The sequence below is a fragment of the Berghia stephanieae genome, chromosome 7 (genome assembly GCF_034508935.2).
Source record: "Berghia stephanieae isolate SIO BIC M18660-M18661 chromosome 7, UCSD_Bste_1.3, whole genome shotgun sequence".
NCBI classification, from domain to species: domain Eukaryota; kingdom Metazoa; phylum Mollusca; class Gastropoda; order Nudibranchia; family Aeolidiidae; genus Berghia; species Berghia stephanieae.
Window position 1 is genome coordinate 59,003,116 of NC_088366.1, and position 12,112 is coordinate 59,015,227.

Below are 12,112 nucleotides of genomic sequence, written 5' to 3' on the forward strand. Positions count from 1 at the left end.
CAGACCAATTGTATAGTGAATTAATATAATTTTGTAAGATATCTTTATCTAATGTTGATGCATAAATTTTGGTATCATCAGCAATAAGTTTGCATTTAGAATTTATAGCCTCTTCCGTATTCTGTTAAAAATTGAGCTCTTATAAAGCGCAATATCCACTAACAAAGCTCAAAGCGCTTTACAAAGATTTTAAAAAGTTAGATACCGAAAATTATGTGAAATGCAAAATGATTTGTCATTAATGTAAATAAATATGCGCTCACGAGTTTTGCCCGCCAGATCCAACGTACCAATGTGTAACCTTAATCGTTTTGTCTGATTAATTAACAAAATAGCCGAGTGACGTCATCTTCACTCATTCTATAATGGACAATGGTTAGACAGTCGATGAGCAATGAGCAAGAGTAAGAGAGAAGCAGGTAAGCTACAACAGCAACTAACTTGGTGACGTTCAAAGACTAAGCTCCGGTAATTAATCGGGCTTGGGTTCGCTCATCCGTGGATTAATTGGCCGCGGACAATGGCACGTTCCCTCTTTGTATTTGGTGACCTCAAAGAAGCCGATATAAAGATCAAAAGGGACCGATATCAGAGGATAAGCATGAGTATGGTACCAGCAATGTCAACGAAATGGAAACTTTAATCAGGGCTTTCTGTTGTTGTCTGCTATAGCCCACAACGACAGCTGGAGATTAAAATAGAATTAAATATAATACACAGTATTATTATGACTTAGATCAAATGACCTGGAATGAAGAAAAATAGGTTAAAATAAAATAGTATTAAAAATAAAGATAAAATGGTGTAGAATAACAAACGTACTTGGCCATTTAAAGTTGTTTTATTTCTCAAATCAAAGCGTGTTTTTTTAACGACCTTTTCGACTCAATCCGTTGTGATTTAAAAACAAAACAAAACGTGCGGCTATGTGGTCTAGTGGTATGACATTCGCTTTCGGATCGGAAGGTCCTGTGTTCGAGCCTCGCTCGGTGCATAGTTGAGTCATTGGAAAAGGCTCTTTACTCACATTCTCTCATCATAATCAGGTAAGTGGCTGTGTGTTATGATCACTGCTGGTAAGTGTTAATGAGCAAAATGGTGGTGGTGAAGATGGTAGTTGTGGTGGGTGGTGGTGAGTATGGCGGTGAATGGAAAGTGGTAGTGGTGGGGTGGTGAGTAGTGGTAGGGATAGTGGATGGTGGGCGTTGATGAGTGGTAGTAGTGGTGGTGAGTAGTGAGGGTGATGATTCGTTATGGTGGTGAGTAGTAGTGGTGGTGATGAGTAGTGGTAGTGATAGTGATAGTGATGGCGAATGGTGGTGGTGGTAGTGGTGGTGGTGAGTGCTGCTGGTGGGGGTGGTAGTACAAGTGTGGTGGTGGTGGTGGGCGATGATGGTGAGTGATGTTGGTGAATGGTGGTGTGGTGATTGTATGTGGTAGTTGTGGATTGTATTGGTGGTGACAGTGGTTTTGAGTGGTAGTGGTGGTGGTGGTGGCGATGTTGCTAGTTATGTTGGTGGAGTTGTGGTGGCGGTGGTGGGTAGTAGTGGTGGTGGAAAGTGGTTGTGTGTATAATGATCAGTGCTAGTAAGTGTTAATGAGCAAAATAGTGTTTGTGAAGATGTGAGTTTTTGAGGTTAGTAAATTTGTAAACAAACAAATATATAAATAAATAAATGAATTAATAAATAAATTTTAAAAAAATAAGTAGAAAAATAAATACATAAATAAATAAATGGAATGATTGAGTCGCTGAATCTAATATTGATTAGATGGAAAGTGAATTGTAACAGTTCAGGGTCCTATCCGTATAGTAGATATCAACAGTTATTCACCTTTTAGTGGCATAACCCCCACCCCCCAAAAAAATAAATAAATAAATACAATAAACCAAACAAACAAAAAAAAAAAAACAAACAAAAACAATACAACAAAATACAAAAAAAAAACAAAAAAAAAAACAAAACAAAAAAAACAAAAACAAACAAACAAAACAAAAAGAAAGCCCCCCAAAAAAACAAAAAAAAACAAAACAAAAGAACACAACAAAAAAAAACAAAAACAAACAAAACAAACAAACAAAAAAAAAAAAACAACATAAAAAATAAACACAAAAAAAAAAAAAAATCCCCAAACAAAACAGGATAAACTTTAGCATTTTTTTTTTTCTTTTCAAAGTTCATGAGCCTCATGAAGTGTAGCATCAGTATGTCGCTGAGATTTACTGTGGGACTGTGTGGTCTTGTGGAATGACCATAGCAGGCTAAATAGGGCACTGATGGGTATGACACGCGCCTTCGGTCGGTCGGTCGGTCCGGAAGGTCCAATGTTCGAGTCCCACTCAGGGTGGCGCATAATTGAATTAATTAGAAAAGGCTATTTACTCACATTCTCTCACCGTACTCAGGTGTAAAATGAATACTTGTCCGTTCACAGCGTTGTCTCTGTCGGATTAAAAAAAAAAAGAAGTTGAAATATCCCTTAAATGCCGTCATGTCTCATCTTATATGTTACGAGTTAGTGAGGTTAGTAATTCGTGAAAAAAAAATAAATCAAAAAATCATAAAATCAATGTCGTCAAGAACCAAAAGCGATTTTGAAATAATAATAATAATAAAAATTGTTTCCGCTGGGGCTCGAACCCAGGACCTTCTGCGTGTTAGGCAGATGTGATAACCACTACACTACGGAAACTCACGAGTGTGAGGTGTCGAAATTTTACCACTATAATAATAATAATAATAATAATAATAATAATAATAATAATAACAACAATACTAATAATAGTAATAATAATAATAATAATAATAATAAAAATTGTTTCCGCTGGGGCTCGAACCCAGGACTTCTGCGTGTTAGCAGATGTGATAACCACTAATACAAATCACAGTGTGAGGTGTCGAAATTTTACACTATAATAATAATAATAACAATAATAATAATAATAATAATAATAATAATAATAAAACAATAATAATGATAGTAATAATAATAATAATAATAATAATAATAATAATAATAATAATAATAATAATAATAATAATAATAAATAATAATAATAATAAAAAATAATAATAATAAATAATAATCGCAAAGTGTGGAAGAAACAGTGGTTCGCTTTAAAAAAGGAAACAATGAAAAATAATCGAAGGTGAGAAATTCGTGCAAAAAATAGATGTGATCAATGTTGTAAAAAAGGAAAAACGATTTTGAAAAAAATAAATTAGAAAAAAAAGCTTGTTTCCGCTGGGGCTCGAACCCAGGACCTTCTGCGTGTTAGGCAGATGTGATAACCACTACACTACGGAAACTCACTAATGTGAGCCGTCGGAATTTTACCACATAATGATGCTGGTGATAATGATCATGATGATGATGATAATGATGATGATGATGATGATGATGATGATGATGATGATAGTGATGATGATGATGATGATGGTGGTGATGATGATGATAGATAATATGATGATAATGATGACAATAATTTAAATAATAAAATGAATAATAATAATAATGAAATAATAATGATATATTATAATAATAATATGATATAATACAATAATAATAATAATAATAATATATAATAATAATAATAATAATAAAATAATATATAATAATAATAATAATAATAAAATAATATATATAATAATAATAATAATAAAATAATAATAATAATAATAAAATAATAATAATAATAATAATAATAATAATAATAATAATAATAATAATAATAATAATAATAATAATAATATAATAATAATATAATAATAATAATAATAATATAATAATAATAATAATAATAATAATAATAATAATAATAATAATTAATAATAATAATAATAATAATAATAATAATAATAATAAAATAATAATTAATAATATAATAAAATATAATATATAATAATAATAATAATAATAATAATAATAATAATAATAATAATAATAATAATAATAATAATAATAATAATAATAATAATAATAATAATAATAATAATAATAATAATAATAATAATAATAATAATAATAATAATAATAATAATAATGAGTGCAAAGTGTAGAAGAAACAGTGGTTTGCTTTAAAAACGGAAATAATGAAAAATAATCGAAGGTGAGATTCGTGCAAAAAAATAGATTTGATCAACGTTGTGAAAAAGGGAAAACGATTTTGAAAAAAATAACTTAGAAAAAAAGTTTGTTTCCGCTGGGGCTCGAACCCAGGACCTTCTGCGTGTTAGGCAGATGTGATAACCACTACACTACGGAAAGTCACTAATGTGAGGCGTCGGAATTTTACCACATAATGATGCTGGTGATAATGATGGTGATGATGATGATGATGATGATGATGATGATGATGATGATGATGATGATGATGATGATGATGATGATGATGATGATAGTGATGATGAATGATGATGATGGTGGTGATGATGATGACAATAGTTATGATAATGAAAATGATAATAATGATAAAGACAATAATAATGACGATCATTATAATAATAATGATGATCATAATAATAATAATAATAATAATAATAATAATAATAATAATAATAATAATAATAATAATAATAATAATAATAATAATAATCGCAAAGTGTGGAAGAAACAGTGGTTTGCTTTTAAAAAATGAAATAATGAAAAATAATAGAAGGTGAGAAATTCGTGCAAAGAAATAGATTTGATCAATACGAGAAAAGGGAAAAACGATTTCGAAAAAAAAAAAAAACATTGTTTCCGCTGGGGCTCGAACCCAGGACCTTCTGCGTGTTAGGCAGATGTGATAACCACTACACTACGGAAACTCACGAGAGGGCGGCGTCGGAGTTTTACCAGTATAATAGCAGTGTCGAATTGTCGGATCGTCACATTGACTTCTCCCGATGTTTAAAACATTTTTTTATGTAGCTATTTTTATCATTAATTTTTGCACATTATAGATCTATATTATCTTAATTATAAATAGTACTTAATTTCATTTTAGATGCCTCGATATGTAGCTTCAGGGGCCACTAGTTGGAAGGGCGTTTTATTTATTATAGTGAAATGAATTAAAACGTTGGCTTCCTGAAATCCTCTGCTGTGACTCCTCTCAGCCCTCGTTATTTTTTTTTTAGATTGACCAGTCTTATCTGTTCATTGGGACTAGGTATTAAAAAAAATAAAACAAACAACTACAAATACTGTTACAAACAAACAAACATGAATAGATGGCTGCACAGATAAAAAAAAAACAAAAAAAAAAAAAAAAAACAACTTTGAACAACCGTACACAGCAAGTTATCATTCGGAGCATCTTTAAAAAAATATTTATTGTGCTTTGCAGTTAGGCTGTTAGGTATTTGGAAAAGCGGGTCATACGAAATAATGTCAATATTCTCCTTAATTTTACTCCTTGTAAATAGATGATTTTCTTTTCATCACTGATCGAAGTCGCAGAAGACTCCCAAATCTAGGCTAAGTGTAGTGTAACACGAGCTAAACATCAAAGCACATTTCGTTAAAAGATTATAATTATTGTTATTTTATAATCTTCTAGATTTCTAAAGAATCTTTCAAGAGTGGAACCAAGAGGGTGGTGTATGACTCCCGTTTTGTTTATATTACCGTCTCAGTCCTTAGGTGGTAAACCCCGCCCACAAAACACTTTGACGAAGCGGCGAAGCGAACAGACAGACAAACAACAACCCGCTAGCTTTGATGAGTCGCCGCCCGCCCGCCGTTCTACGCTCATCGTGAGAAGCAGTGGGAGAGGGGAGGGTGAAAAACAGTAAGTTGTTTTAGAGCTGGGCAAATATATAATATTGTAGTACTCGACTGGCATTGAATTCTTTATAAATTATTATTTTCAGTGATTTATTGAAAAATGACCGTACTATATCAAATTATTTAAAAGTGGAAAAAATTAAATCATTAAAAAAAGTATTCCTTTAACATTTATAAAAAAGTTTGATTGATTTTAAGGCTGTGAATCCATGGGGACTCGGGTAAAAAGAACCGAATACATTACCGGTATCTGCACGTCTTTGACTTTCTTGCTTCGTGCCACAGAGTGCGTAGCTGCGATAGGAAAACAATTCGGGCACTGTTGTGCTGAGTGTTGTTCCCCGTTCTAAAGTTTTCCAATGAGGCCTCGTTCGTTTGTCTGATCGTAGTGCAGAGTAAATTTTATTATTGTGTGTAGTTCTTGTGGATTACTTTATTGTTGTGCTCTAATTCGTATAACGGATTATTTCTGAAGAAGATTTTGGGAATTATTGTGTACAATGGGATTAAATAGTAATAATACTTGATGATGGGGAAGTTCCATAGTAAACATGGTGAGTTCACTACTTAATTTTTATCTTTCATGTTCCTCTACTGTCTTCAACTTCAATCTCCTCTCTGATCTCTTTCAACATCATCTCACTCTGTGACTGTTAACCACATTGTAGGTACATTCTTTAACACACTTCGTTGACCTTTTATTTAGGTAGTTCATCGTTCAGTTTGCAGTTTTAACCTCACACTTTATTTCTTCGGTAGCATCAGCATGTGTACTGTAGGTATGAGTTCATAAAAGTTTTTGTTTTTAATTTAATGAAAAAAAAAATCATTGATGAATAGATTGAACAAGTGAGATTTATTGTGAGAATCAAATTAAAATATAATCGGAACACTTTTTACTAATCGTCAACTAAAAGGATTGAAATAGGTCATTCCATTCATTCATTCATTCATTCGTTCATTCATTCATCCATCCATTCATTCATTCATACATACATTCCATTCATTCATACAGTCATTCATCCGTCCATCCATTCATTCATTCAATCATCATCCATCCATCCACTCATTCATAAATCATCTAATATCATTCATTAATACAGTTGAGTTAACCAACTGTGAAAATGTTGACCAATTAAATAACATACAACTTTATTGCTTTTCTTTTCACTCTAAACAATGTAAATGATTGCTTACCCCCCCCCTCCCTCTCTCTCTCTCTCTCTCTCTCTCTCTCTCTCTCTCTCTCTCTCTCTGCTATCTCTCTCTCTCTCTCTCTCTCTTCCACAAACAAAGTTGTCCTTTTAAATCCATGGGGCCGGATTCTATTTCAGTTTCTGTTTAAACGTCGGTCGTGATTTCGTATCCTATCCATCGGATAGGACGGTGGTCTATCTTAAATCTTAATGTTAAAGTACTTTCCGTCAAATATTACAGACCCAGCTCAATCACTGTTGGGTTGACGAGAGTATCAGAAAAAGAAAAAAAATCGACTATACATCAAAACAATGCAAAACATCGAACCCCCCCCCCACCCCATCACACGCACATGGACACACACACACACACACACACACACACACACACACGTAAAATCATTGCTAAAAATAAAGTATTAAAACTACCCAAGTGCATCAAACCAATGAAATACATCTCTCTCTCTCTCTCTTTCTCTCTCTCTTTCTCTCTTTTCTCTCTCTCTCTCTTTCTCTCTCTCTCTTTCTTTCTTTCCCATGGATTTAAAAGGACAACTTTGTTTGTGGAAGAGAGAGAGAGAGAGAGAGAGGGGAAGAGAGAAGAGAAGGGAGAGAGAAGAGAGAGAGAGAGAAGAGAGAGGGTAAGCAACTTTAACATTGTTTTGAGTGAAGAAAAGCACTAATTGTATTCTATTAATTGGTCAACATTTTTCACAGTTGTTACTCAACTTTTATGAATTATATTTCTTTCTCTTTCTTCTCTTCTCTCTCTCTCTCTTCTTCTCTCTTCTTCTCTCTCTCTCTTCTTTCTTTCTTTCTTTCTTCTCTCTCTCTTTCTCTCTCTCTCTTCTCTCTTTTCTTCTTCTCTCTTCTTCTCTCTCTCTTCTTTCTCTCTTCTTTCTTTCTTTCTCTCTCTCTTTCTTTCTCTTCTCTTCTTCTTCTCTCTCTCTTCTTCTCTCTTTCTTTCTCTCTTCCTTCTTCTCTCTTCTCTCTCTCTTCTCTCTTCTTTCTCTCTCTCTCTCTCTCTCTCTTCTCTCTCTCTCTCTTCTCTCTCTCTCTCTCTCTCTCTCTCTCTCTATATATATATATATATATATATATATATATATATATATATATATATAATATATACATCCTCACTCCAGCCGCCTAAAAAAAAGCTTCTATTGACCATTTTTGTTCACTCCACCCGATTCCAGAATGTTTTCTGGTCAGTGCTGACCTAAACAAAGCATTGGAAGACCAAATTTGGAAGAAAAAGACTGGATTCAATTTGGCTAATTATAATATGGATGAAACCTTATCGGTAAGTACCATAGAGGTTACTATTTATAAATCTGTGATAGTGAGGACCACAGACTACTACAGTAACTATACGTAATCTGTGGTGAGGACCATAGAGAATACGGGGTAGTAGTCTGTGGTGAGGACTACTACGTAATCTGTGGTGAGGACCATAGAGAATACAGGGTAGTAGTCTGTGGTGAGGACTACTACGTAATCTGTGGTGAGGACCATAGAGAATACAGGGTAGTAGTCTGTGGTGAGGACTGCTCTTGGTAGCACAAGGCGTAGAAACCAGTGAAGAATGAAAGTGAAAAATTCTTTAAAATTTATTTTCAAGACTATTGCATAACCCTTACTACATCATGATGTAGCTTTTATTGTCAGAAAAATTGTGTGTGAATTTGAAAGAAATTTATATAGTGGTTTTTGGGGCATCAATGTAAGAAATTTTGTTTAAAAAAAAAAAAGTCTAATTTTAGCCTTTTATTGGCCCTGTAAGTCACCCCCAATTTTTTTTTAATGATTTTTTTTTCTTTTTTGTTAATCATCAAATTAGACGTCGTATCACCTAAAAATAACAAGGGAATAGCAATATTAGCGTTACAATCAAAGATTGATTTGTTTGTGACTACAGTTCCCCCCTCCCCCCCCCCCCTCCTAAAAAACTAGACTGGTTTGACGAATTTTTTTTCTTTTTCCTTTTTTTTCTTTCTTTTTTACTTTAATATTTATTTCTCAGAGTACCACAACTTCATATTGTCCACAACGTTGCTGTGTTATGGGCACTTCGCTTTAATTGGAATATTTTTAAAACTAAATTATTATTATCTTCATCTGGTTCATTCCGACTTAATACCAGCTTGATACTGTCAGTCACGTTTCGTCACATATCACTCTGTGACTGTGAACGTGATTTTATTGATCAGCAATGCCCCTTTTTCACGTACCCGTCTTTTGTGCGCTCCGAGTGAGTCATTGAGTTTTGACGAAAATATAAATTGTTCCTATTACTATTACCCATGGCGTACTAAAAGAGTCAGTATTATAGTAGGGCTATGCTATTACCCCTTTCTGCTTCGTTTCCTCTCTCTCTCCTTCCCCAATTTTTGTTAACCATAATATGGTGGCGTTTTCGTAGTCTCCCTCTCTCTCTCTCTCTCTCTCTCTCTCTCTCTCTCTCTCTCTCTCTACTCTCTCTCTCTACTCTCTTCTATATATATATAATATATATATATATATATATTATTTATCTATCTATCTTCTCTTCTTTCTCTTTTTTCTTCTTTCTTTTCTCTCTCTTTCTTTTCTCTCTCTCTATCTCTCTCTCTCTATCTATCTATCTCTCTATCTATTTATCTCTCTATCTATTTATCTATCTCTCTTTCTCTCTCTCTCTTTCTCTCTCTCTCTCTCTCTCTCTCTCTCTCTCTCTCTTTCTTTCTTTCTATCTTTTTTCTCTCTCTCTATCTCTCTTTCTTACTTCTCTCTCTCTCCCTATCTCTCTCTCTCTCTTTCTCTCTCTCTCTCTCTCTCTCTCTGTGTGTGTGTGTGTGTCTGTCTCTCTTTCTTTCTTTCTCTCTCTTTCTCTCTCTCTCTCTCTCTCTCTCTCCCTCTCTCTCCTCCCCATTTCACTCTCAACCTCTCTCTCTATCTCTCTCTCTCTCTCCTCTCTCTCTCTCTCTCCTCTCTCTCCTCCCCATTTCACTCTCAACCTCTCTCTCTATCTCTCTCTGCGCCCCTTATCTCATTCTCTTTTTCTCCCATCCCTCCTCCCTCTCTCTCTCACCCTCTCTCTCTCTCTCTCTCTCTCTCTCTCTCTCTCTCTCAGTTACGCTGTTCGGTGTTTCTGAACATTATCACTCGCCGTGAATGCTTTTATTTCCAATGTCTAACATGTTATTCAACGATAACCATCAATGAATGACTGAATAAATAATTTATATGGAATATTTTATTTACATAGCAATTAATCATGCGATAAACATCTTGGGTCTTTTCCCAGGCCCTTTGCGATTTAAAAAAAAAAAAAAAGAAGATATTTCTCTCTGAGAGCAATGTACTTTTAACATAGTTATGCTGTGCGCTTGGCTAAGAAACTCACAACATTGCCACCCGGAAATATTATAACGGACCAACACCCAAAACTATGTGTAACCTTGAACGTTTTTAGTGGTTAATACAGTTGAGTGAAAATTACTCATAAACATGGATGGCAAAAAACAATAACAAAGACCTGAGTGACGTCAACCTCGTTCTATCTGTAGGACGAGGATTGCAACCTGTGTATAATATTAGAATGAGAGAAGTCCATCAGAGCCATTAGGCCTACGGAGCCGGAGTTTATTTATTTATTTATTTATTTGTTTATTTATTTATTTATTTATTTGTTTATTTATTTATTTGTTTATTTATTTGTTGATTTATTTATTTATTTATTTATTTATTTTTTGTTTATTTATTTATTTATTTGTTTATTATTTATTATTTTGTTGATTTATTTATTTATTTATTTGTTTATTTATTTATTTATTTATTTATTTATTTATTTATTTTATTTATTTGTTTATTTGTTTATTTATTTATTTATTTATTTATTTATTTATTTATTTATTTATTACAATGATACCACTAATACTTGGCTTTTAAAAAGTGTCGAACAATAAGGAATATTAATTATTATACCGCGAAAGTCTTGCGTTCCGCCATCGAGTGTCCCAACTCAAAGTGTACAGCATAATAATAATATATCAGTTTTCTCGTCTATCAGGATTTTAGGTGAAACCTTTTTAACTTTTAGTAGTTGGCTGAAGAGGGGGTTTGAGCCCGAAATGTTCCGTGTTAAGTATTTTCTTTTCTTTTCTTTTTTTTTTTTTTTTTGAAAGGGACTGTTATATTCCTTTATTTTTGTTCAATACACCCCCCCCCCACCCCCCTCACCAGCCCACAGCTTACAGTAGTTCAGTATGTTTTCTCTTATCAGACTATTATTGTTGGCAAGCCTTGTCCACGATCAGTCACTTCTATAGATAGAACGAATTTGACGTCGCTCAGCTCTTTCTCATTGTTTTTAGATTTTAGTTTTTAGACAGCCATTTATGATTAGTTCTCACTAGATTCTATTCAAATCAGATTATAAACGTTCACGGTTACCCGCAGTTTTATCTGGCTGGCAGGTGTTGGGAGCATTTTAGTTTTACCTAAACGTATAGCGTCTATAGCTGTAGCCATCATTAACTTATAGCCTGACACTGACCAAAAAATGACGTCAAAATGCCAGTCTTCGGCCACAAAAGAAAACAAATCGTGAGTTGTATTCAATAGTTTAACCAATGAAATGACTTGTTTCCATGAGCAATACTAACGACAACTCACTAGGCGGTGCAAAAACCAAATAATGACGTCAAAATGCCAGTCTTTTTGGGTTTTAGTGTCAGGCTATAACTTAACGATGGCTACGCTATAGCCCTGTCTATCATCAGTTACTTCTAAAGCCTTGTCTATGATCCATTAACTGTCCTTCTCGTTTACCCTTCATTACCCACAGTTGCCCATTGTTATCCACAGGAACGTAACATGTAGTAATAATAATAGACTACTACTACTACTACTACCACTACAAGTACTGTGTACATTACGTACATACACAGGCATACACACTGCGTGTATTCCAGTGCTTTGCATTGATACGTGTACGTATACATGACTACAGCCTCCACAACTTTACAATACAATCACCTCTATTATTCTTCTACATCCTCGCGGACTACTACTACTACTACTACTACTACTACTACTACTACTACTACTACTACTACTACTACTACTACTACTACTACTACTACTACTGCTGCTACTAC

At 33.5% G+C, this 12,112-nt stretch overlaps 1 protein-coding gene and 4 non-coding genes across 5 annotated transcripts in view; 1 reads left to right on the forward strand and 4 right to left on the reverse strand.

The window, feature by feature from the left end:
* Positions 1 to 2,621: 2,621 nt before the first annotated feature.
* Trnav-aac (transfer RNA valine (anticodon AAC)) lies at positions 2,622 to 2,694 on the reverse strand. Its single transcript has one exon. It is a non-coding gene; the product is annotated as a tRNA-Val (tRNA).
* A 544-nt stretch (positions 2,695 to 3,238) lies between these two features.
* Positions 3,239 to 3,311, reverse strand: Trnav-aac (transfer RNA valine (anticodon AAC)). Its single transcript has one exon. It is a non-coding gene; the product is annotated as a tRNA-Val (tRNA).
* An 885-nt stretch (positions 3,312 to 4,196) lies between these two features.
* Trnav-aac (transfer RNA valine (anticodon AAC)) lies at positions 4,197 to 4,269 on the reverse strand. The gene has a single exon. It is a non-coding gene; the product is annotated as a tRNA-Val (tRNA).
* Positions 4,270 to 4,738: 469 nt separating this feature from the next.
* On the reverse strand, positions 4,739 to 4,811 carry Trnav-aac (transfer RNA valine (anticodon AAC)). Its single transcript has one exon. It is a non-coding gene; the product is annotated as a tRNA-Val (tRNA).
* Positions 4,812 to 6,043: 1,232 nt separating this feature from the next.
* The window catches only part of LOC144977567 (uncharacterized), a 191,272-nt gene continuing 185,203 nt past the window's right edge, over positions 6,044 to 12,112 (forward strand). The window contains exons 1-2 of the mRNA XM_078922925.1: positions 6,044 to 6,326; positions 8,168 to 8,274. Of these exons, the coding sequence (XP_078779051.1) occupies positions 6,299 to 6,326; positions 8,168 to 8,274 (135 nt within the window). The 5' untranslated portion in view covers positions 6,044 to 6,298. The remainder of the gene's footprint in view (positions 6,327 to 8,167; positions 8,275 to 12,112) is intronic.